Source organism: Sminthopsis crassicaudata, chromosome 3, assembly GCF_048593235.1.
Source record: "Sminthopsis crassicaudata isolate SCR6 chromosome 3, ASM4859323v1, whole genome shotgun sequence".
In the NCBI taxonomy this organism is placed as follows: Eukaryota; Metazoa; Chordata; class Mammalia; order Dasyuromorphia; family Dasyuridae; genus Sminthopsis; species Sminthopsis crassicaudata.
The window spans coordinates 243,863,977-243,891,113 of NC_133619.1; the positions used below are offsets into that span (position 1 = coordinate 243,863,977).

The following is a 27,137-nucleotide window of genomic DNA, read 5'->3' on the forward strand; positions in this document are numbered from 1 at the left end:
GGGGAACTAGAGTGAAGGCCTTAGATGGGGTTGGAAGCAGAGCTGGGTCAAGATATTTATGCTCCTAAAGCAAAATTTGGAAATTGCACTTCTTTGTTCCAGCTTGTCCACAAGGAGTGTGTGGGACGGGTAATAGACCCCCTTACCCACTGACTACTCAGAGGCATTTTCAGATATGAAGAAGAAGCATTTATTTGGTCCTTCCAATAGAGGTTCAAGCACACCTGCTGAGCAGACCCAGAGTCTCTCAGCTCCCATCTCCCAGCATTGTACCTGGACTAGTAAGCTAGAAATAGTGGATTTGGTTAAATAGCAAAACTCCCAAGTCTTTTCATTGGATGGACTGAAAAGGAAGTAACCATTATTGACCAATGGTCAGCAATGTTGTCTGCTTCCTAAGAGACACATAACTTCCTGCAACTTGGGTCTCAGGCCTGACCTTCCCACCTTCAGACATCTGGGAATAGGCCTATGGTCCGACTTAATCCATCTCATAGACTTTTTTGAGAAATCTTCCTTGGTCCTATTCAGGAGGTTTGAGCCTTTATTTTAACAAATATAATTTGATTTGTTACAAAATAAATGCTTTCAGCCAGGAGAGAGGACTTCTCCAATATTCAAAATATGTAACTATATAAAATAAGATGAAAGGAAATCCCTGTTTTCTTGCTCCCCATATATTGTGTTCCTTCTGCAGACTATTACTTTATATGTAGATATTACTTTCATTCTTCAGAATGGGGAAAGGATATTATCTTCATTTTCCTTTAACCATATTTAATTTTGACTGTAGGCAGAAAACAAAAGGAGAGATTTTCCAATCTGTATCATTAGTTAACTTCAAAATGGTATCCTGTCTAATGGGCATTAAAATTCACAAATCAGCATGACAAAAGATGTGTAGGGATTGTCAATCTCATATTCAGGAAGTTTATAAGCATATTCATGTTCTAATAGTATTCCATTGCTTTTATATTTAAGGAGAGATTGCCAAGTATTTTAGGCCTGTAAATTTGATTTGCAATTATGACTTGTTAGGAAATGGTGTTCAGAGCTACATAAATTTTTGAAAAATATAAAGCAATACTTTGCTGTTACAAGTGGAGAAAGACACTATTGTTCTAGCAATTCAAGGTTATTTGCTATATTTAGTGAGTTACTGAATAGTCAGATTGGTGCCTGGGTTCCCAATGTAGCACCTTTGTTTTTGTTCTGTTTGCTTTACTACTCTGGTGGATGATTTTGAAGAAGGATAAGCACTCTATTTATATAAATTTTGACCAGCCATAGCACATCACCATGATCTTATTTGATGCTCACAACAATCCTCTGAGGTAGATGCTACAGTTCTTAATAATCTGACTTTGCTGATGAAGAAACAGTCTGAGAATGATTAGCTTATTCACTACTATTATATAGTTAGATGAGTATTTAAACCATGATTTGAATTTAGGTCTTTTTAACTCCAAGTGATTATTATAATGAAAAAGACCTTAGAAACCATGTAGTTTGTTACAATAATTTAAAGAATAAGAAAATTGAGGTTTAGAAAAATAAAGTTAATTTTGTGGATAAATTTCAGGGAAAGCTAGCTAGCAAGAATGATAGTAAAATAATCTCTTTTTTTTTTAAACTGCAACTTATTTTATGTCATGATTTTAATATTGTAATGCTGGAGAAACTGAAGCAAGATAGAGATTAGAGAGTTTTTATTATTTTATTTGGATTTCTGAGAGGGAGAGATTATGCTGGGGGCATGTTGCCCCCAGGGCTGATGTCCAAAGCATCTAGCAGTGAATGTGAGTTCTCAATGACATATTTATATCTCTTAGCTCAGGCAGCTAAACAAAGCTAGGGGGTAGAATCCAAACTCTAGTGAGCAAGAATCTTCAGGCAGGGACTATCAGTCTGGTTCTGACAGGTTAAGGGATAGGACCATAAATTTTTACTGACTGGGAATTAAGGAGGTGTCCAGCTTAGAGCCAGGAAGTCTGAAACTTAGAGCTAAAAATAATGCCAATTAGGTATCTGAAATAAGACATCTGGAGTCTTATCTTCTGGAATGTCAGATCTCTACAGCCCTAATTATCTAAGGGAAAGAAAAGGAGGGTTGTAACCAGGAAAACTGAGGCAGAACAATTCAGGGAAACTGAGGTAGAATAATTTAGGGAAACCGAGGCAGGGCAATTAGGGAAATTGAGGCAGGACAATAAAAGGGAACTGTGGCACACCATTCCATGTAAGGATGCAGTTCCTGCAAAACAAGAGAAGGGAATTGTAAGGGTCCTTTAAATGGGTGGGCACAGTGCAACAGGAGATTTGAGTGGTCCAGAAGTATCCTCTGTGGATATAGGACTGCTCTGTGGGTGGGATCCTGGCCATATTGAGATAGCTTAATAATGGGTGACAGCTCTCTCGCTGGTTGGCTGTGTGTGTGACCTCACAGGCCCTTTATAAGCCCACTGCAGACAGCATTCACTCTCTTTAACCTGGCTCCCTAGCCTGGGGTGGCCATGGATAGCCGTGAGAGGTAAGATGTCTGGTAGTGAATATGTGGATCTTCAGACCAGGTGTTCACTAGGGAACTAACAAGTCAGGCATCAAGTCAAGGCATTACGTGAATAGGTATAATAAAGGCTTTTAAGATTACATGTGACTGTTCTTGAGTGCACTACCGGTTATTAAACTACTATTCAAGAAATTGTGGTCAGAGACCTTTGAAGGCCTCAGAGGAGGCGAGCCAAGTAGAGTTGATACTACAAAGGTCAGTGGTCAAAGGTACTCTGTGGGCCTAGGACAGACTAGTAATTGTAACCGCCAGGAGGGCATGTTACAATTCCACACTCTTTCTTCTGAATATTCAAATCACTGAATTATCTTCCTCTAGATACCTGGAAGATTTTAGCATCATAATTTTGATCAACTCTATGTAAATTAAATTAACCAAAATAAAACTAGAAAAATGCAAGGGCTTATGGCAAGGACAAGTCTCTTCCTGATAACCCCAGAGTTAACAGCAGTACAAAGGCTCCATGTTGCAAGCATGTCAGGTCCTCTGCAATTGGAGCACCATCTCAGCCAGGGAATCCAGTTTGAGATGGACAGTTCACTGCGAGTTAGGTGGTCTGCAATCTTTTGTGCACTTAATTCAGCCTCTGCTTATATAGAAAGTAGCAGTGCTTAAGGCAGTTGTGCATCCTAAGAGGGGCTCACAAACTCTGTCAGAAACTACAAGTGGGTGTGAAAAGAGGGGCTTAGAGTAGCTCCACCTATCTCTGCTCAGAATAGCTGTTGGTACTAGAATACAGAAAGGATCCAGATTTCTAAGCAGGGTTATCAAGAGTATGTACAGTTAGACCATCAAGGCAGGCAAACCCTGAACTTTTAGGGGCCTGATGTAAACTGCAAGGTGCTTTGAGAATACTGAAATACTAATTAAGAAACTGGGGTTACAGGACTGGAAACTGCCAAGTCCCAAGGTGCCTGATTTCTGGTTGTTCCTAAAAAGCAACAATCAAAAAATAGTCTACCAGGGCAATTCTAACAGAATAAGGGGTTCCAAAGCTAAAGCATAATTAAAAAAAAAAAAAAAAAAAAAGACTGTTTAAAGGACTTCCAATTCAACCCGAACTAGTGAGATAGGGGGTGGGGCAGAAGTGCCTAAGGCAAAGTGAACAGAAAACTAGGGGTTCTTATTTTTTTCAGGTATTTTGAGAAAAATCTACTAGTTTTTCCAATTTCCTTTCTTCCTCCCTTTTTTTCTTACAGAAAGTAATTATCACATAACCATCCCACATATAAATCACAAGAATGAATCAAAATTCCTATACATAACGTTCTAGTACAGTAAGGTTTCTTAAAAAATTCCCACAAACATAAAAGCAATAGTTACACAAGTTTAACAATTTCCAACCCAAATCTTAAACACACAGTAATAGAGTTCTTTCCCAATCTTAAACTCACAGTAATAGATGACCCAGTCAGGGCTTAACAGTTATTGATCAACCATTCCCAAATTCCCATATCAGTCCATCAGGAATAGGTGGCAAAGCCTCATTCAAAACTACTTCCAGGCTAAGCACAGGCAGAGACTCTCAATTCATGCAGAAGGATGGGTGTGGTATGCTGGTCCCAATCCTAGTTCAATGACCAAAATCTAGAACAAAAAACAAATCTAACAAATAAAGGTTAGAACAGTCTGAGATAGAAAGGCTGGTCCACAAAGATTGCTACAAGATGTAGGGAGGCCAAAATAGATTGGCCAGCAGCTTCCTATGTAAGGAGACATGCTTTTCTCACAGGACAGGCAAACAGCTGTCAACTATAGTCCTAATAAATAAAATAGCTGTTAGGTTTCCACAGACCACTGTTAAGTGGCCTCTCATTATTTAGAAACCTTTTAGAAAACTTGAATATCCACAGATACAGTATCTAATAACAGATAGATGACCAGGTAAAATATTCATTTGCCTAAGTATTTAGGACATAATAATTATATATAATCAGATTGGAAACAGCAAGGTATGGCATAATGGAATTACATTAACAGTTCTTATTGACCATTGTCTCTGATCAGTCACAGGAGGAAAAAATGCAGGGCCATAACCATAACATAACATAAGCAGTTAAAACTCAACCTCCAGCACATACAGGATAAAATAGCCTTAACCTAGTTTTATTCCAGTTAATTGTCCCACTAACTGTCAGAAGGTGGAGCTTTAAAACTCCCAGATAACATTAACTTAAGCCCAAGAAATTTTACCTCCAATAACAAATTCCATTAACCAAAGTTTCAAATAAATCCCAAACCTTATATTGATAACAGTAAGAAATTTGTCTCGGTAAGTTCATAATTTAGAACAATTTTCTTTCATATCCAAGTAGATGTTTCATAAGTTGAACATTATATAAATAATTTTGCTTTAAATACACAATACATAGAAAAAATTCCAAATTCTACATTGTCCATAACAGAAACATTTTCAAGAGGACAAAGAAAAACAACTATTGTTTTTAGAGGCTCTTTAAATGACCTCAGGATGGCCCAATGCAATCAATTAAAACTTATACAGAATATCCTAATATCACATAAGAGAATCTGAATTATGGATAATAATTTATACCATTAATTCTACTAAATTATGGATCACATTTATAACATTCATTAAGCAAGGAAACCATTATGTATCTAAAGAAACAAATATTCAGTCAATTAACTTAAAAGTAGACCTTTCTCTTTAATTCACAACAATATGAAGAGAGAAAATAATATTTTGATGTTAGCTTTTTGAATATGCAATAGTTTTATTAGATCACACATTCCTTGAAGGCAGGCATTATGGCTTATAGAAAATTTATATTTCCCTTTAGAAAATTTTGCATAGATTAAGACAACTCTGAGATACCACTACAGATTGGCTAAGATGACAGGAAAGGATAATGATGAATGTTGGAGGAGCTGTGGGAAAACTGGGATACTGATGCATTGTTGGTGGAGTTGTGAAAGAATCTAACCATTCTGGAGAGCAAAAAGTTGTCAAAATGTCCATACCCTTTGACCCAGCAGTGCTACTACTGAGCTTATATCCCAAGAAAATACTAAAGAAGGGAAAGGGACCTGTATGTGCCAAAATGTTTGTGGCAGCCCTTTTTGTAGTGGCTAGAAACTGGAAAATGAATGGATGTCTGTCAATTGGAGAAGAGCTGGGTAAATTATGGTATATGAATGTTATGGAATATTATTGTTCTGTAAGAAATGACCAGCAGGAGGAATACAGACAGGCTTGGAGAGACTTACATGAACTGATGCTGAGTGAAAAGAGCAGAACTAGGAGATTATTATATACTTCAACAATGATACTGTATGAAGATGTATTCTGATGGAAGTGGATATCTTCAACATAGAGAAGAGTTAATCCAAGTCCAATTGATCAATGATGGGCAGAATCAGCTACACCCTTAAAAGGAACACTGGGAAATGAGTGTAAACTGTGAGCATTTTGTGTGTGTGTGTGTGTGTGTGTGTGTGTGTGTGTGTGTGTGTGTGTGTTTTCTTCCCAGATTATTTTTACCTTCCGAATACAATTCTTCCATTGCAACAACAACAAAATTCGGTTCTGCACATATATTGTACCTAGGATATACTATAAGATATTTAATATGTATGGGAATGCCAGCCATCTAGGGGAGGGGATGGAGGGAAGGAGGGGAAAAATTTGGAACAGAAGGGAGTACAAGGGATAATGTTGTAAAAAAAAAAAATTACCTATGCATATGTACTGTCAAAAAAAAAAGTTATAATTATAAAATTAATTAAAATAAATAAATAAATAAAGTTGTTTGGAAGGGAAAAAATTAAATAAATACCAGAAAAAAAAAAAAAAAGAAAATTTTGCATAGAAAGATACTTTACAAATTTTTTAAAGTTAAATTGAAAAATGTCTTTATCCTAAATATATGTTTTCCTTATTTTGAAGTTGTTAAACTTTTCCAGTTTGGTAATTAATGTAGCAAGGTGTTATTCATTTCTGGGACCTCTTGTTATTCAAATTCAATGTAAGATACCTTAAATAATCATAATTGTGTAGATTTCCTTCAATTTCTAATTTAGCACACGTTATCTTAAAGACCAAGCACCTACATTTCCAGTCACAAATCATTTAATTAAGATGTAATAGAAAAACAAATAATGAGACCAAATAACAAGGCAAAAAAAAAAATCATTCTCTGACTTCTAACCACATTTGTATAAATCTGTCTCCCTGAAAATACCTTATCAATCAGAATCCTAAAATTCCTCAAGTTTAAGAAGCTAAATTTTTGATTTTAGATGTGTATATATACCAAACTGAGCAGTCTTCTGCTGTTTTACTGACAAAATGCTTCATCTCCTAACTTCATTTTCACTGACTATCTCTCCACTTAGAATTCTCTCCCTTCCTTATATCTGCCTCCTGGCTTCCACAGGTTTCTTCAAGTTTCAGATACAATCCTATCTTCTGGTGAAATCCTTTCCTGGTCACCGTTAATGACAGTGTTTTTTGTAAGATTACCTGAATTTATACTGTCTACAACTTATTATTGTTATTTTTTTTGCATTTTGTAACCTCAGATTTTGAGCATTTCCTTGAATGCAAGGAACATTTTTGCCTTTGTTTCTATCTCCATTCTTGGCATAGTGATTGGCATGTAATAGGTTCTTAACCAATGCCTATTTACTTGATATATTAAGAAATCAGAGACTATGATACTTTGTTTCTCTGTGACACAAAGTGTCTATACCCCAATTTCTTCATATTTCAAATAGAAATAAAGTATCTCTGACTTATTTCATTGGATTGTTGAAAAGATCAAATGAGATAGTGGCTATGAAGATCTCATGGAAGTATAGAGGGCTCATATAAATGCAATGCATTATCATCCTCATAATATATTATTATAAGTTATATCATTATTAAGGCATTAGCTTTAATGTTTCAAAATATGCACAATAAAAGATGGTAGACAAAGATGATAGACAAAGCATTTCATCTATCTCTACTAAGAGAGCTGGGACACAAAACAAGTCAGCAAGACAATCTTTGTCCTCAGGGAACTTTCATACTAATGGAAGAACATAATGCATACCCAGGGAATTGGAAGGTAGGAAAAGGAAGAATACTGTGACCTCAGAACATAATGAAAATGGTCTACCATGGAATGCAAAATCACTACTGTAAGTGGCTGCCCATTCAAAGGGGCTAGAATAGGAACTATATCTTTCATTTCATTGGTATAGACCATTTTCAGGTAAGGACACCATCTAACAGTGGAATATTGCTTATAGTCTACTCAGACAGTAATGTGTATGTCTTAGAGAATTGTTCTGAAATGCCTCATTGGACTGCATGCAGTCTTGACTGTGTGAAGTCACGGAAATGAATATGGGTTATGAGAAATTTGGCTATAGTAAAAAGTTTCTGAAAACAACTACCAAAAATTAATTCAAAATAAAACATAATGAATTCCAAGGGTTTCTGGCAGTGCTTGCCTGTGTTGTATCATGTGACCTCACTGTAGCTTTGGTTTCGAACACACAACATGCTCACTTTGCATTGTGCTTGCACAGATACTGCCAGAAACACCTTGGCTCAGATCCTACATGGGGTTGCATAAAATTTCTCAGGATAAAAGGGGTCATGAGTGGAAAAAGTTTAAGAAGCCACATTCTAAATAACCTCCTCTTCAACAAGTCTCTTAGATTATCTAAGTAATGTTAATTAATTCTTTAAGCAATATTATCCAAGTCATTAAAATGAATGTCCTTCTCTTGTAGATTCCTGTGCTTCTGAACTTGAGTCAAGATCCAGAAGTCAGTCTCCCTGTTAAACCGCTCATCTTTTCCCTGGCCATAGGAGCCTGTTTGGGAGGTGAGGAGGCTTTTTCACTGCATGGCTTAATCACCTGACTCTGCCTTGCTTAACTCCTGATTGATTTAGTCTGTAGGCTAAATGTCAAACACTTATAACTTTGATGAATTTCTATGTCATGGTTGTTTCACATTGCTAACCACTAAACTCTCCCAAATTTATTTCATATTTTTATCTCATATGGTGTCTTTAATTTCACTTCAGTAGGAATACCACTTAGAAGGCTATTGTGATAATCCAGGTGAGACATAAGAAGTACTGAAATACATTGGTGGCTTCAGTGAAGAGAAGAGGACTTATTAAAGAAATATCAGAGAGGAAAAAAATATACAAGATTTAGCAACTGATTGAATACATAAGATGAATAAGAGAAAGGAGTAAGTTGGGAACTTAGAAAGATAGTGATATGCTCAAGAATAATAGAGAAATTTGGAAGAGTAGGGAGTTTGGAATGAGTTCTTTTTTGAAATTTGAGATGTCTATGGGACATCCAGTTTGGTGATACAGAACCAGCTCTCAGAAGAGAGACGAGGGCTGAAAAAAGAGAGATGATCAGAGATGATGATTGAATTTATGGGAGCTAAAGAGATAAGCAAGCAAGAGAGTATACCAAGAAAAGAGAAAAGAGCTCAGGAAAAATCTTTGATGGACAACCACAGTCAGTGAGATTGACAAGAAGAGGATCCAGAAAAAGAAAAAGACTAGGAAACAGAACTCAGGAAGAAAAATAAAAAGAAAAATAAAGAGCATAGTCATTAAAACTAGGGCAGGAGGGAATATCTTAGACAAAAAGATGATCAAGAGTGAGATTCTGCAGAGAACTCAAGAAGGATTGAGAAAAGACAATTAGACTCAACAATTAGGAGATCATTAATAACAGGAGAGAGCAATTTTAGTTGAAGCATGAGGTCAGAAGCCAGATTGTCTAAGTTTTAAAGCAGAATTCTTTAAAAAAATTTTTTAGATATTTCTATTTCTATTTTTATTCTATTAGATCATCTATTTCTCATTTGTTACTATTATTATTATAGAATTAACATTCAAATCATCTTTTTTGGCTTTTCTGGACAGATTTTTTTAAAAAGTAGCCAAAGATCTTTATCCTGGTTAATCTTTTAAAAATACCATTAATCCATCTTCTAAAGGAGAACTTAATTGTGTAAAAGCCTCAAATTCAGAACTAACAATATTGCCTACTTTTAAAAATAGATAAACCTTTTTGTTTTCAAAACACATGCATAGATAGTTTTCAACAATTCACCCTTGCAAAAAGTTATTCCACATTTTTTTCTCCCTCCCTTTACTCCCACCCCCTCCCCAGATGGCATTTAATCCAATATATATTAAACACATGTACTTCTATACATATTTCCACAATTATCATGCTGCACAAGAAAAATCAGATTGAAAAGAAAAAAAAAGATAAAGAAAGCAAAATACAGCAAACAATAACAATAAAAAGGTGAAAATACTATGTTGTGATATACACTGAGGCCCCACAGTGCTCTCTTTGGGTGCAGATGGCTCTCTCCATCACAAGACCATTGGAACTGACTTCAATCACTTCACTGTTGAAAAGAACCAAGTTCATCAGATTTGATCATTGCACAAGCCTGTTGCCATGTATGGATGTTCTCTTTGTTCTATTTACTTCACTTAGCATCAATTCATGCAAATATTTCCAGGCCTCTCTGACATCATCCATTGATTGTTTTTTATAGAACAGTAATATTCCATAACATTAAAATACTATAACTTATTCAGTCATTCTCCAACTGATGGGCATCCATTCAGTTTCCAGTTTCTTGCCACTACAAAAAGGGCTGCCACAAACATGTGTATCCCTTTCCCTCCTTTAAGATCTCTTTGGGATATAAGCCCAGTAGAGACACTGCTGGATCAGAAGGTATGAACAGTTTGATAGCCTTTTGGGCATAGTTCCAAATTGTTGGATCAGTTCACAATTCCATCAACAATATATTAATGTTTCACTTTTTTCATATCCACTTCAACATTCATTATCTTTTCCTGTCATCTTAACCAATGTGAGAGGTGTGTAGTGGTATCTCAGATTTGTCCTAATTCTTCATCTGAAAAATCTATTCATATCCTTTGATCATTTATCCATTTGATCATTTATTAATTGGAGAATGGCTTGTATTCTTATAAATTTGAGTCAATTCTCTATATATTTTAGAAATGAGGTCTTTATTAGAACCTTGGATGTAATTTTTTTTCTCACTTAACTATTAAAGCAGAATTCTTAACCATATTTTCCTTTTGCTTCTGATACAAGTCCTTTCGACAATCTGGCAAAATCTATGGATCCTTTCTCAGAATAACTTTCTTTTAATATAAAGCAAAATAAACAGAATGATGAAGGAAACCAAATTTGTTGAACTATACTTATCAAGATGATTTCAAAAGGAGATTATAGGCCCCAGGTCAAGAAATAGAATAAGATGCTCCTTTTTTTCCCCAAATATGATTTATTTATGTCAGGTTATGCAAGTGAAGTCTATGGCAGTTTAATGACTTAAACCCAGGCCCTCTAAATCAAATTCAGCTCTCTTCCCATTGCAATCCAATAGTCTGTATTATAATTCTAAGATTATATGGATATATGGATTAATAGAAATTCTGAAGCTATTTTAAAGATAGAATATATAGGTTGTAGGGGGGAAAAAGTTTGGGGAAGGGAAGACAGATTAAAAAACTTAGGTGGAAGGGAAAGTGGATGAAGAAATTTGGAGATATAACTTTACCAAGACCACATCCAAAGCCAATAGAGTTTAGTTTTTTACTCTTTTGTTCCTTTGCTAGGTCTTTGTGTGAAGATTCATTTGACCATATCCACTGAGAGTCTAAAGCAAAGATTTTTGGTAAATAGCAAGCTTTTGTTACAATCAGGTCTTTAGGCAAAGTTTGATATTTTTTTTTGTTAGGTTTAAATTTTTAATTGGGCTACCTTTGGGATGTTTGGATGAATGACTGCTTCTATTTAGTTTATTTCCTTGTTTATAGGAGGCTGATAAAATTATAGAAACATCAGAAATATTTCTATTAGAAATACTTCTATTTGTCTAATACTCATTTTAAGAATTTTGTTGTTGAGTTGTTTCAGTCACTTCTGAATCTTAGATTTCTTGGCAAAGATAAGGAAATAGTTTATTGTTTCTTTCTCCAGTTCATTTTACAAAGGAGGATGTGAGACAAACAGAGGTAAGTGACTTGTCCAAGGTCACATGACTTGTGTCTGAGGCCAGATTTGAAATCAGGAAGCTATGTTTTTCTGATTCCAAAGCCAAACCTCTACTATACCATCTAGCTACCCATTCAAGAATTAGAGATTTTGTTAGAAAACTGAGCCAGGCCTGGTTCAAAGTGTAGTTCTTTTAATGGAGCCATCTACTGGCTCCTGTCTGTACAACATTTCAGAATGTTTGAAATGTCCAATGAGTGGTTTAACATGGGTCACTTCGAATAGCTAAGAATCTGACCAAGATTTAATGAAACAAAATAGTTGATCATTGGGCCATTTTGGAAACAGTTATTCCAAGATTTATGGGCATTTGAAGTTCCCTATTCTTAACATATTGCAGTCCCTGATAGAGCAAATGCAGAGTTATACTTGGTGATAACTAACTCTGCATTCCCTCTACTGGCAGCCATCCTTTCTATTGGCTGAGTAGTTTAATTTTTTAAAATAGTGCATATTCTGAAATGCCATCTACTAATTAAAACATGAATGATTTCCTAGTTAGCCTTCAAGAAATGTGACTATTCTGTATCAAATTTTTATGTGTATGAAGATGAAGGGAACTGGACTGACTCAAAACTATTTGTTTCCTTCTTTCCTAAATCAATTAAATCTTGTGAGAAAAAGTCTAAAAATTAATTATAGAGAATTAAATATAGGGTACTGATAGTCACTTAGACTGGAATATAATAATGATAATAATAATAAACTGGTTTGGACAAGAATATAATAATATCTGATATATATGTACACATACATAGTCCTTTAAAGTTTGTGAAATGCTTCTATGATAATGATATATAAAATAATATTTGAGATGATGAATATGTAAGAATGGATAGAAAATAATCCCTGGAGATTAAATCAAAACTATTATTCAGGATCTTGGATTAATTTTCCACACCTTGACTATATATGGTTTTAGGCATCTCACCAAATATAACTTTCCACACTGAATTTATATGATTTGGAATACCTCAAAAGGCAGGAATCTTTATTAAAAACCCATTTTAGAGGCATATATAGTAGCTTGTATGACAGGCTCTTTGACTGACATGTAGTAGAACAGGTAACTAAAGTTAATTTTCATGTTTTCTGTCAAATAGGAAGATATTGTCCTAGAAGGACAGAATATATTACCTGCGTAAGAACTAAAAATTCATCATCATGTACATGTCTTGGGCACTCATTGGAAGGGAACACTGCTCTCTTTTTATAAATGTTCATCTAAGGCAGGTTTGAAAACAGTTTTAAGAGATGCAATAGCCCAGTTCCCAGTTGTGTAAGTTGCTTCCCAACTTATGCTTACCCTATACACTGCCTTAGGGCATATTCAGATACAAATACATTTATTTGTCCATCACTTTTATAGAAACTGACAAACTTATAAGCAGGAATCCTATCAGAGCAGAGGTAGAATGGTAATCAGTGAACAGGGATTTATTGTTCAGTCAGTCATTTCAGTCATGTTTGAATATTTGTGACCCATTTTTTGATGTTTTCTTGGCAGAGATATTGGAGAGTATTTCATTTTATTCTCCAGCTTACTTTACAAATAAGGAATTTAGGCAAACAGAGTTAAGTGACTTGTTCAGGGTAACATAGCTAGTGAGTGAGTATCTGAAGTTGGATTTGAACTCAAGATGATGAGTTTTCCTGATTCCAAGTACAATATTTCATCCTCTGTACAACCTAGTTGCCCCATAGAACAGGGATTATAGACTTTAACTGGGGTATATGGGCAATTTCATAAGGAAAATAGCTCGCTAGTATTTGCATAGTATTTTCATAGCAAAGCCCTTTACATATATTATATAAGTCCTAAGAAGAGTTTCATAGACTTCATCCAGTCACCATAAGTGTGAATGACATACATAAAAAAAAGATTAAGAATCCCTGCTCTGGAGGAATAGAGTCTAGGAGCAGAAAATAGAAACTGTTTTTTGTTTTTGTTTTTGTTTTTGTTTTTGTTTTTGTTTTTTTCTGTCTGAAATGGAGGCCATATTTTGATAGCTCCACCTGGTTGGCTTCTAAATTATCTTTAAATTCTTACTCATTTTTTTAATCTTCCTAAACACCCACATATATTGTAGATTGGACTCTTTATTTTTATTGGAGGAAGAGTCTACACGTTATGAAATGTTTTTTGTTTATTGCTAGGCAGGACCCTTAGGCTACTATCTGTGTGATATGATTTCAGAGAAAATTACTTCCTAGGCTATCTGATAGTAGAAATTCTTTTAACAAAAGACAAAGTCTTTTTTTTACAATCTGAAAGAGGCTTAAAAAGCTATTATCTCTGATAAAGCTAGCACTTGGGCTTATATTTATGCTAAGTTGTATTTAATTGACTAAGAGCTTTTCCTAGATTCAGAGAAAGAACAAAGGATAAAAAACAGTGAACAAGAACTAGGAACTGACATTGTTGTAGATAAAGATTGTCTAATTTGCCTTTAAGGCTAGGGACATTTTTTAGATAAGGAAATTTGGTTACTGATATACTATTGGGTTTTGTTAAAATATAATGCTCCTTAAAGTATTGTGATATAAAGCTTATCTGATCATATTAGAAATTTATTTAATAAAAAATAAAACTTCTCCCCAGCCCACCCTGAAGCAGAAAGAGGCCAAAAATGTAAAACTCCTTGGTACAGCTACCCTTTGGGTTTAAGTTTATACTAAGCTGTATTTAATTTACTGTCCCAAAGCTTTTCCCAGATTTGATAAAGGGGAAACAAAGGCTAGAAAATGGTGCAGGCATCTTAAAAGAAGAGATAAAAAAGGACAATGAATTGTCATTGTTTTAGATAAAGATTGACTAATTTACAATTGAGCTCAGAGATATTTTATAGAAAGGAAACTCCATTGCTAATATACTCTTGGATTGAATTAAATGAAAAGTAATGCCCAGAGAAACATAATCCTATTGTACTCTATCCTATCTAGATTACATGTAGAAGAATATATTCATTCTCTGATGCCATGTTTTAGAGGGGACATTGGCATTCAAAGAGGGCATTCACAAAAGCCCTAATCTAATGAATCATCCTGATTTGGAGAGGATTCTGAGTTCTTTAAAAGGGAAACAGAAACATGGGAAGATTCTACTAAGCTGGAAAGGTATTGAATATTGATAGACTGCATCTTCTGTCTGGGGTTATGGACAATCTTGTTCCCAATAGACTGGTCACTAGATGATGAATTTTGTAATTAAGAGAATCCATGAAACAAACAAACAACAACAACAACAACAACAAAAAAACCCCAATATGTCCCTCAGTGGCATGCAATTCCCCTATGCTTTTGCAGTGATAATTGTGGAGTGAGAGAAGACAGAGTGAACTAATAATCACAAGGATTTTAGACCATCGATAAATATTAATTTAACTCTTGATCTTCTGATTATGTCCAAAAACCATGAATTGGGCTCTATCAATATTGAGATTCTCACTGTGAATGAAACCACAAGACATAAGGAAATTACAATTAAATGAAGGAATGTTTCAGAGATTTTCCTTGCAAAGACAGGTAAAGCAGTTGGAAGAGTTATTTTCAATGTGCTCCCAAAAAGGTAGTGAGATATAATTGCATAAAATACTTTATTATCTGGCTTTGTACTGCTCATGATGGGAATAAGAAAAAAAGACTACTATGAAATTAATTGCAAACTAGACAACAAAATTTGTGGCATATCTTGAAGAAGTATATAAATTCTATATACTTGCCAAGTACTTGACAAACTAGGTTGAAATATACCTTGTCAAAATGTACTGGCCACTCATTGACTTCAATGTGAAGATGGGCACAGGGGACAGAAAGTGAAAAAATGTTGGGAACTATTATTTTGGGATTAATAAATAAAAAAGGCCAAAGCATTCTGGACTATTCAAAAAAATCTTGTCCATATATCTTGAATATACCTTCCAGAAAATGTCAGAAATTTTAAGATATGACAAGAATTGAGCAATATATCCTATGAAGTGAAATAGATTACATTTTAATATTCAGAGAAAAATTTACTGCCAATATACAAGTTATATCAGAGACAGTTGCTTGCATTAAAGTGAGGCCATAGATTAATCAAAGTAAAAGTCAAAATGATCACCAAAACAGTAAAAATGAAGATAAGTCGCTATGATTTCACCAGCTAGTGTTGTTTACTTAAAGTAGCTTTTGATATTGGAAATATAGGAAGTGATTTACATGATCACTTTTCAGTAGGAAGAAACTGAACATATATGAAAAATATTACAATATATGAAAAAGTAACCACAACGATAAAGCCAAAGTAGAACAAATGCTGTCTTTGAAGCCAAATAATTTGTCCTTGTCAAGCAGAAAGACATAATAGCCATCTAAACATGGCACGCATGAATTTAAAATATAAACTTACTTGTTAAACACCATGAGGAGGAAAGTAGAGGCTTATAAAACAGTATTACTTCAGCAACAGGAACAGTGGTATAAAAGAAAATCAGTTGTAGAAAGTTTGATGATAAGAATAAACTAAATCAGACTAATCTCAAGAAAATTTACTGGAGAAAAGAAATAAGGAAAACATAAATGTGGAACAGAATATTCAGTTTGTGTAATTATTAGTTGTCATAATCGGTGACTGAAAATTTCACATTGAGTCATCAGTCCCCAAAGAACTAAATAAAGAAATGAAATGACCCTTAAAATGATGTTGAGATGATGAACATATAGAAAAAAAAATCTGTGATAGATAAAATTAAAAAAAAAAAAAGAAATCAGTTTCAAGATACTATATGCAAATATGGAGCTGTAACAAATAATTGAAAAAAATTACAAGTGACTATTAATAAAGTAGGTGAATGAATGATAAAATCCTTATGAAGGCCTAATTATATGCCAGCACTATGTAAATACCAAAGGTATAGATTCAAGGAATAAAGTCAATTCCTACTTTTAAGAAGCTTACATTGTAATAGAGGAAATAAATACATAAAGTGAAACTAGAAAGGGATAGGAGAGGTTCATACATGGAAGTATGATATGGAAAGATGGAAAAATATGGAAAATAGTGTTTTCATGGCTCCCAGAGGTGAAAAAGGGAAAGGTCATATTTTCAGAGTTTGGTTTTCAGGAGAAGTAGCCTAAGAGTCTTTAGGGGAATGAGATGAAGACAGTGGCTGAGATACAAACAATCTAGTTTTACCTATGTATAATTGAGAGGAAATTGGTTACCATTAATACTTATGCAGATTTCTTATTTATAAAATTTTATGAGCATAATCCATTATATTCTAAGATTACTAAAATAATCCTTAAAAATAAGAGAACTAAGGAGGAGGATTCTGGGAAGATGGTGAAATTGGTCAATAAATTTCAAGCTTTCTAGATTTCCTCCACAAACAGAATAAATTTGCACATGCGGATGTACATAGACTGGTGAAAATTCAAAAAGACTTGGGGAAGACAGGGGTCCAAAAATAATAAAAAAGTTCATATGGAAGAACAAAAGGTCAAGAATTTCAAGGGAATTAATGAAAAAATGCAAATGAAGGTGTCTATATTGGAAAGGAGTAGTCATCAAAATCATTTGGTACTAGCTAAGAAATAGAGTAGGTAATCAGTGAAATAAATTAAGTTCACAAGACATAATAGTCAATGACTATAGTAATCTAGTGTTTGATAATCCCAAAGACTCCAGCTTCTGGTATAAGAACTCACTATTTGACAAAAATTTCTGGGAAAATTGGAAATTAGTGTGGCAGATAGTAAGCACTGACCAACACCTAACACCATATACCAAGATAAGGTCTAAATGGGTTGATGATTTATATACAGAATCATACTATAAACAAATTAGAAGGACAAGGATAGTCTATCTTTTAGATATGTGAAGAAGGAAGGAATTTATGGCTAAAGTGCATTATGGAATGCAAAATAGATAATTTTGAACATATTAAGTTAAAAAGGTTTTTTATAAACAAAAGAATGCAGAGAAGATTAGAAGAGAAGCCAAAAATTGAGAAAAAGATTATATCTAATGGTTCTGATACAGCTCTCATTCCTAAAATATATAGAAAATTGACTCAAATTTATAAGAATATACAAGCTATCTCCAGTTTATAAATGGTCAATGGATATGGAGAGATAATTTTCAGATGAAGAAATTTCTAGTCATATTTAAAAATGCTTCAAATTACTATTGATCAGAAAAAGACAATTCTGAGGTACCACTACACACTTCTCAGATTGGCCAAAATGATAGGAAAAGATAATGATGAATGTTGGAGTGGATGTGGGAAAACTGGGACACTAAATCATTGTTGGTGGACTTGTGAATTGATCCAACCATTCTGGAGAGCAATTTGGAACTATGTCCAAAGGACTATGAGACTATGCATACCCTTTGATCCAGCAGTGTTTCTACTGAACCTATATCCCAAAGAGATCATAAAAAAGAAAAAAAGAACCACCATGTGCAAAAATGTTTATAGCAACCCTTTTTGTAGCTGCAAGGAACTGGAAATAGAGAATAAGTTATGCTATATAAATGTTATGAATATTATTGTTCTATAAGAAACAATCAACAGTATCATTTCATAAAGTCCTGGAAAGATTTGCATGAACTAAGTGAAATGAGTAGAAGGAAGAGAGCATTGTACACAGTAACAAGTAATCAATTCTGAAGAAATTTGCTCTTTTCAACAATTAAGTGATTCAGGCCAGTTACAATAGTAATTGTTCTTAATCAGAGTTAAGTTTTTAAAAATTGTTTGTCTTTATAATACTTTTATTGATGTATTGGTATCCTGATTCTGTACATACACACCAGTTCATATGTGAATATTTCCTAATGTCATTCTCTGGGACATTTTTTTTTTAACAATAGTTAAACAATAGTATTTCATTATGATCACATAAAATTGTCAGTAAACCTTAAATTCCAGTTCTTTGCCAATGTAAAAATAGCTTCTCTAAATATTTATAAATGTGAATTTTTTTCTCTTTTGATCTCTTTGGAGAGTATAAACAGAGCAACATCATTGGGTCAAAAATATATACAACTTAGTAGCTTTTGGGACATAGTTCCAATTTGCTTTCTAGAACGACTGAAGCAATTCATATCTCCACCAACAATTTGTGAATGGTTTTATTTTTTCTCATGGTCTCTCCTTTATTTGTTATTTTTTCTCCATCACAAATCTGGAATTGGCCTGAATCATCTCATTGTTGAAAAGAGCCACGTCCATCAGAATTGATCATCGTATAATCTTGTTACCATGTACAATGTTCTCTTGGTTCTACTCATTTCAGTTAGCATCAGTTCATGTAAGTCTTTCCAGGCTTCTCTGAAACCATCTTGCTGATTTTTTCTTATAGAACAATATTCTATTCATATACTATAACTTATTCAACCATTCTCCAACTGATGGGTGTCCATTCTGTTTCCAGTTCCTTGTCACTACAAAGAAGGCTACCACAAAGATTTTTGCATATGTGAGTCCTTTTCCTTTTTTATGATCTCTTTGGAATACAAGCCCAGTAGTAGCACTGCTGGATCAAAGGATATGCACAATTTTATAGCCCTTTGGGCGTTGTTTCAAATTGCTGTACAAGAGTGATTGGATAAGTTCACAATTCTACCAATAATATATTAGTATCCCAGTTTTCCCACATCCCCTACAACATTTATCATTATCTTTTCCTATCATCTTATGCTGTCTGAAAGATATGTAGAGATATCTCAGAGTTATCTTAATTTGCATTTTTCGAATCAACAGTGATTTTAGGGCATTTTTCCATATGACTAGAAATCATTTTAACTTCTTCATCTGAAAATTGTCATTGACATTTATCAATTGGAGAATGGCTTGCATTCTTATAAATCTGAGTCAATTCTCTATATATTTTAGAAATGAGGGCTTTATCGGAACCTTTGAATATAAAAATTCCCCCCCCCCCAATTTTCTGCTTCTCTTCTAATTTTGTCTGAACTGGTTTTGTTTGTACAAAATCTTTTTAACTTAATATAGTCAAAATGATCCATATTGTAATCTATAATATACTCTAGTTCTTTGGCCATAAATTCCTTCCTTCTCCATAGATCTGAGAGGGAGATGCTTTGTTCTTTTAATTTGTTTATAGTATCATTCTTTGTGTCTAAATCATCAACCCATTTAGACTTTACTTTAATTTAGGATATTAGATGTTGGTCAATGCCCACTTTCTGCCATACTATTTTCCATTTTTCCCAGCAATTTTTGTCAAATAGTGGGTTCTTATCCCAGAAGCTGGGGTCTTTGGATTTATCAAACACTACATTACTGTAGTCTTTGACTATTTTGTCCTGTGAACCTAACCTATTCCACTGATTGACTACTATATTTCTTAGCCAGTACCAAATGGTTTTGATGACAACTCCTTTATAATATGGTTTTAGATCTAGTTTAGTTAGACCCTCTTCATTTGTACTTTTTTCATTAATTTCCTTGAAATTCTTAACCTTTTCTTCTTTAAGATGAACTTTGTTATTATTTTTCTAGCTCTCAGTGTTGTTTTTTGTTCATTTGTCTAATTATCATGGATTTCAAACACTTCATATTACTTAATTTCTTCATTTGAAACTATTTCTATTTGAAACGAATTACTAATTTGCTTCAATCATTTACCAATTGAAGAATAGATGGTATTCTTTTAAATTTGAATCAATTCCCTATATATCTTGGAAAAGAGTTTTTTCTCAAAGAAACTTGTTGAAAAAATGACTCCCCTCTTTAAACTGCTTACCTTAGTTACCTTTATAATTTAGGTCCATTGTATTCTGTAAAAATAATTTACATTTTGTATAATCAAAATTGTCCATTTCAAGTTCTGTGACTTTCTGTAGCATTTATTTGGTTATGAACTTCTTCCTGTCCACAGATCTGACAGGTATTTTCTTCCTTGCAGTGTTATTTCTTTATGATATAACCATATATGTTTAGGTCACATGCCTGTTTAAAGATTATCTTGTAATGTGGTGTGAGATATTAGTTTCAACCTAATTTCTGCCAGACTACTTTCCAATTTTTCAAAAGTTTAAGTTGAATAGTAAATCTTGCCCAAATGCCCAGACTACTGTGCTCATTTGCTTCTGTACCTAATCTATGCAACTTTGATGTATATACATATATATTTACACACACACATATATATATTCTATATTTTCATATATCTTAATAGTACTAAATCATTTGATAATTAATGCTTTATACTATAGTTTGAATTCTGGTATTTTTCATCCCTCTTTTCACATTAAAAAATTTATGTCCCTTGAGATTCTTGACCTTTTCCACATTCCATATGAATTGCATTATGATCTTTTTCTAGTTTATAAAATAATTATCTGGTAGTTTTATGGTATAGCATGGAAAATGTGAATTGATTTGTTTATTATTATGATTTTTATTATATTGGTACAGTCTATCCATAAGCGATTAATATTTCTTCAACCATTTATATGTGTCTTTTTGTGTAAAGTGTTTGTAGTCATATTCTTACCAGTCCTATGTGTCTTGGCAAGTAGCCTCCCAAGTATTTTTGTGTCATTATTTTAAATGAAATTGTCAAGCTTACTTTGGAGCATTACTCTTTTATCTAATCACTTGTTATCCCTTTCAACTTCATATCATCTGTAAACATAATGAACATTCCTACTATGATTTTCAAGTCATAAATAAAAAAAAGCATTTAACTTAGGGCCATGAACAGATCCTTGGGATATTCATCTGGATAACTCCTTCTAAGATGTCCTTGAATCAGTAATAATTTGTCTAGTTACTCAACCAGTTCTGAATCTTTACAACTATATTATTGTCTATCCCAGGACTTCTAAAACTTTTCACACTCATTACCCATTTATATCCAATAAATTTTTATGCAACTACAGCTATATAGGTATATAAAATAGGTATATAAATCAAACATTTACCGAAAAAAACCATAAAGAAATTTATTTTAAAACCATTTATGTATACATTTGATTTTATCATTTATTAAATATGAAACGAATTTGCACATTAGTAAGATGAATTGCTTGTTTATTTTAATATGAAGAATTAAATTTTGTCAATATTTGATACTTTTTTCCTGTTGTCATATTTTTTACAATCTCCACATTAAGTTAATTGACCCCTTAGAGGGACATGACCCATAGTTTAAGAAGCTTTGGTCTATTCTATAGCTCTCCATTTTATCAATAAGGATTATATGTATTTAAAAATTTAAATTGTGGAAATAAAAGTGTATTGTATCTATAGTTATCCTTTTATCTTCTAATCTGTAGTAGTAGTTCAGTTGTTTCCAGTCATATCTAATTCTTCATGATTCTATTTGAATTTTTCTTGGCAAAGATACTGAAGTGGATTGACATTTCCTTCTCCAGTTCATTTTACAGATCACAAAGTAAAGCAAACAGGATGAAGTGACTTGCCCAGGGTCACATAGCCAGTAAGTGTCTGCGGTTAGATTTGAACTCAGATCTTCCTTAAAAAAAAAAAAAAGAGAGAGAGAGAGACTATTTTCCTTCCCCAACCCTGAGGTATTTATTTCTGCTCTCTTAGATCTTTGTGGCTCAATGATACTATCTGCCAATTATTGCAGTACCCTAGTTTGTAGTTCAGCTGAACCTGGTGATGAACTCATTGAAGGCAGTAGATTCTGACTGTTTCCTTCCTTATGTTTTTAACTCCTCTTGGCCATTTTGGTTTAATGATTTCCAATCCAAGTATCATGCTCCTTGGGATGACAACATTAAGTGAAATGGAAGTTGACTAATTTAACCTGGTTTTCATTTATCCATCCTTCTATTTGCCACAAAAAGTGCTTCTCTTACTTCTTTCATCTTCCTTTTGCCTCTAATCTAATGTAACTTTTAAAACTGACAAGAAAATTCCCATTTATTTTGCTTGTAATATTCATTATTAGCTTTGCTTCATTCTGGGTTTTACTGTTCTTTATGTTTTTTTCTTTTTATCTCAATGATGGAGTAGTCATTTGTCATATTTCTTATCATTTCAACTTCGATCATTTCAATCATTTTGATCATAATTAGATCTATAATAAAAGTTTCTCTTTGACTTTAACTACTTTTTCAAGCAAAGCATAATGTCTATTTGGATTCTGAGAGACCTGAGTACATGACCTACTTTTGATCCATAATGATTGTGGGACATCGAACACTTGTCTCTCAATATCACAGGAAAGTATGACTTAAAAGTTTTTATACAACTCTGAGACCTGCATTAGTAGAGGGAATGTTTTCACTAGAAGTTCTCTTTGCTAATGTTTTCTCTGGCTCACAACAATTATCTTTGAGGCAAGTGACAAATGTATTAATTGTGCTGTTTTCTGGAAAGGGAAGAAGGAGGAAAAGGAAAGGGAAAACGAGGAAGGGGAGAAAAAGGAATGAGAGAGAGAGAAAAGGAGGAAGAGAAAGGGAGGACTGGATGAGAAGAGGAGAAGAGAGAGGGAAGAGGAAATGAGAGAGATGGGAGGGACAAATGGGGAGAGAAAAAGGAGGGACGGATAAGAAGTAAGGATAGAGTAAGGGCAGGGAGAGAGGAAAGAAAAAGAGGGGAGCCATCTCTAGTTTTACTTATTTTTTGTGCTATTTTCTAAGATATTTAATTTATTATCTTGCTTGTGCATAGTTGTTTTCCTGTTATACCATGGCATAATTGCTATACCTTAAATTTATTGCGAGCAAGGACCTTTTTTTTTTTTTTTTTTTCTTTTGTGGCCCCTGCACTTAGCATAGTGCTTGGTACATAGAAGACAGTCTATAAATGTTGAATAATTTAATTTGACTTGATTACCTTCTTAGTCCTTTACAGTACACAACTGATATTCACTTTAGAATTCTTTGTCTACATCCCTATCATCCTCCTTTTTCACCAAGACTAATGTTGCTATATTTCTTTTCCTTTTCCCCTTTAAAATTGGACAAGCCTGGCATCTTTATGAAAAATGAAAATGACATTGGAAGGGGCAGGCATATCAATGGCAAGAGAGTCCATAGCTCTAATTTTTTCTGACATCCTTAAAGAAAATGAAAAGTGTTGTATTATTTTATGAAAAGTGTTTTATTATTTTATGTCTTTTTTCCCATTTCTGTATGGAAATAAATATGGTGATGATTGAATAATGAAGGATGATGAATGGATCTAGATAATTCTTGTCTGCAAAATTGCATTTTTAAATAATTTTGGGAAAAGAGATTTTCCCAGACTTAGCTAACAATAGGGACAAAATAGTTACCCAAAATAAACTAACATGAATTACTGAATACAAACCAGGGTTTATACATTATTAAGATGGTTTGATTCCATAGGAAAAAACACATTTGGGGAACTTCCAGACTAATTGTATTCATGTACAAGTGAGTTATGTTTGGTGATGTAAGGCATGGAAATACAACAATATTCAGATGAACACTTGGCTTTTTTTTAAAGGGGAAAACTATAAAACAATTCTGCATAATCACTAAATAGAATCACTTGGCATGGAGTTAGAAAGGCATTTGGCAGGTGGAATTTTTTCCTCTTGGGTAACAGAAAAGGATACTTGGCTTGATGATGTAACATCTGTAATAGTATCAAGAGAACAAAGGAAACCACTAAGAGAAGATTTAAAACAGAACATTTTAAGTAACATTTTAAGTTGTGCAATAAAGAGACTGTGATATAGTGGGTAGAGAGAGCTAAATTTAGGATCAATTAAAATTGGGTTTTAGTCAAGTGCTGTCCTAGGCAAGTCCCCTCACTTTTCAGTACTTTCAGGCAACTCTCTTTAGACTAGAGACTTCACTCATTAGGAATTCTCAACACTAATTAAATAGGAGACCAAAAAATGTATGTGGATAAATTACTTCTTCATTCACATCTCTTCAATAACTCCCTCTTGCCATCACTTCTTGAAGAAGACCATAATATCAGAAAAGAGAGGTTATGACTTGGAAGTGAATTAGCTTGTGCTCTTTTTTTGAAACTGATGTCTTTGTACTTTAGATTGGGTATGGGTTGAAGGAGAGAGAAGATAGATTAAATTAATCAAACAATAGATATTGAGGACACTTGAACTGCAAAAGATTAAGTCTTTCTATCATGGCAGAAAAAATAGGGGAGGCTCTAATCTTTTTCTTTCAATGAAGAAATCTTAACTATTGACATCTGTGTTAACTGCTTTTTTTGTATAAATAACATTTTTTGGTGGGGGAGGTCATATTATAAGTTAGTAACACAAAGAGCATGGTTCATTAAGTACCTGTGGTTTATTTACATTCAAACCTGAACTTTTCAAAACTTCTAATTTCCATATTACAGTCTTATACTCAACTCTTCAAGGTATATTCTGATAACATATTTTGGTTAATGGTAGTTACAAATATAATACAACAATTTTTTGAATCTGTTCAATCATATGAGAAGTATTCACACTGTTTGGTATAAATGTTGGGAAGTTACAATGCTTACCTAATTTATAGAAATATGTTTGGATTACATTTCTGAGGTGATAAAGAGTCGCCATAATAGGAAAGGTGAGAAAAAAGAGGATATTTGCAAAATATTGTTGTTTTCTAACAAATTGATTTGGGACACATATATGCTTTTTTGGCATTTTGGCCAAAATTTCATAAAGGAACCTCCTTTAAGACCCATTTAAAATACTACGTTCTACATAAGGGCTCTCTCAATTCTCCTTTGATATTGGTGCCTTTTCTTGATTAATTGTACCAGATTTATCCTCTATCTGTTGTTTGTCCTTAGCTGTTTGCATATTGTCTCCTTCATAGACTGTGGTCTTCTGGAGAGTAGGAATTATCTTTTACCTTTCTTTGTGTTTGCACATTTTTAGATTTAGTGCCAACATATAATATGCTTTTAATAAATGTTTATTGACTGACAAGGGCTAACCAATGTACTAATTATTTTTCTTTTATCCTTTTAAAATTGTGTGGCTGCCATTGCAATATTTGATGTCCTTCACATATGGTATAAGATTGGATGACCTAATTTTTTGACATTGGAGGTTTTTATTGATATCTTTTATGCATCTTCTCATACTTAAGTTATGTTTGGCAATATGTTCTAACTTGCTTATATCCTCCATGAAGATATCCATCTCTTTTGGGTCACTTGCAATTTTTGATATCTCTGAAATCACCATGTCCTACATTCCCTTTTTTGAAAAATCTTTAAGATTAATCCATTATTACTTTTAAAATTATATTGCTTTCAGAATGAATTTTATTACATGCATTTAGGTACATTCATCTGTTCTTTTCAATGTTAACTTCCTAAATGCCATTTTTAGCTCCTCATTTAACATTTCTGATATTGAAAAGGCAGAATCCTAATGAGCTTGTTCTGTCTCTGATTTTGAGAATAGATTATAATAGAAAAGCTGAATAAAGCTTTATTTTGCTTTCCCTTTCCTCTCCCATTTCATGTACAATTACTCAAGGGATAGCCCATATTTTGTGGGTTTCTTGGCAAGTTTTCTGCAGGCTTGTGCTTTCTGAAATTTTATGAGATGACACTCTTTTTAATCACCCATCAATATTCTCTATAACATTTTACAAGCAAACTTGTGTTTAAAAGTAGAGTTGTCCTTGCCCTGAATGATATGAAACAGTGGAGTGCAGTGGGAAGGATACTGCAGTCAGAGTCAGAGCTTTAGAAACCAGAGTTCTAAGCTTGGTTCTCCTTCCTATCCAAATGACCCTGGGCAAATAACTTGATACTTGTCAAATGATAGGGTTGGATTAGATGTCAGCACTCTTCAAATTCTAAATCTGTGATCCTGTGTTTGATAAAGAAAATGTGTTTATGTAATATAGCAATTTCTGGGCTCTTTGTGTTAACTATTTATTAGTCTCCCTAAGACAATCTCCAAAGGTGTAAGTAGTCAGAGTCCCAAATGGCAGTGGCAGTTTGGCAGAAAGGTGGAAATAGGAATTTAAGGGGCAGAGAATAGCACTAGAGGAGAGAGCTTTAGTGAAAAACAACTGTGGCAATGTAGTGGAGTGGTAGCTGAAATGGGAATTCTGAGTAGATCCATTACTAGAAGACAGACTTGTGAAATGTGTTTTATTCTCATTGTTAACTCTTTCCTACCTTGGAGGTGTAGTTGTTTGAGGAGTTGCTTCCTTCCCCACTAAGATAATTATCTATGGGAGATTTTTCCACTCTTAGTACTGGGGAATATTGGATAAAATAATTATATTTATCTTTTCTATTATTTGCTTTCTATTCTGCTCCAAATCAGTGCTTAGCCATTTTATTTAGAGCCCCTGATTTCTAATAAATGCACTGGTTGAAAGCATGAGCTGTATTTGCATAATTGTAACCCCATATCTAGAACCTGGAGAGATGTTTTATAGGCCAGCAAGACCTCTCACTTAATTTGGAGGCATTTGTAAAATTATTCTTAAAAATTTTCTACTATGTTATCCTATA

The 27,137-nt window shown here is 33.6% G+C and overlaps 1 protein-coding gene across 1 annotated transcript in view; it reads left to right on the forward strand.

Moving 5' to 3' along the window:
• OCA2 (OCA2 melanosomal transmembrane protein) overlaps positions 1–27,137 on the forward strand; it is a 654,184-nt gene that overhangs the window by 446,199 nt on the left and 180,848 nt on the right. Inside the window, exon 22 of the mRNA XM_074300312.1 lies at positions 8,315–8,408. Coding sequence (XP_074156413.1) covers positions 8,315–8,408 — 94 coding nt within the window. The remainder of the gene's footprint in view (positions 1–8,314; positions 8,409–27,137) is intronic.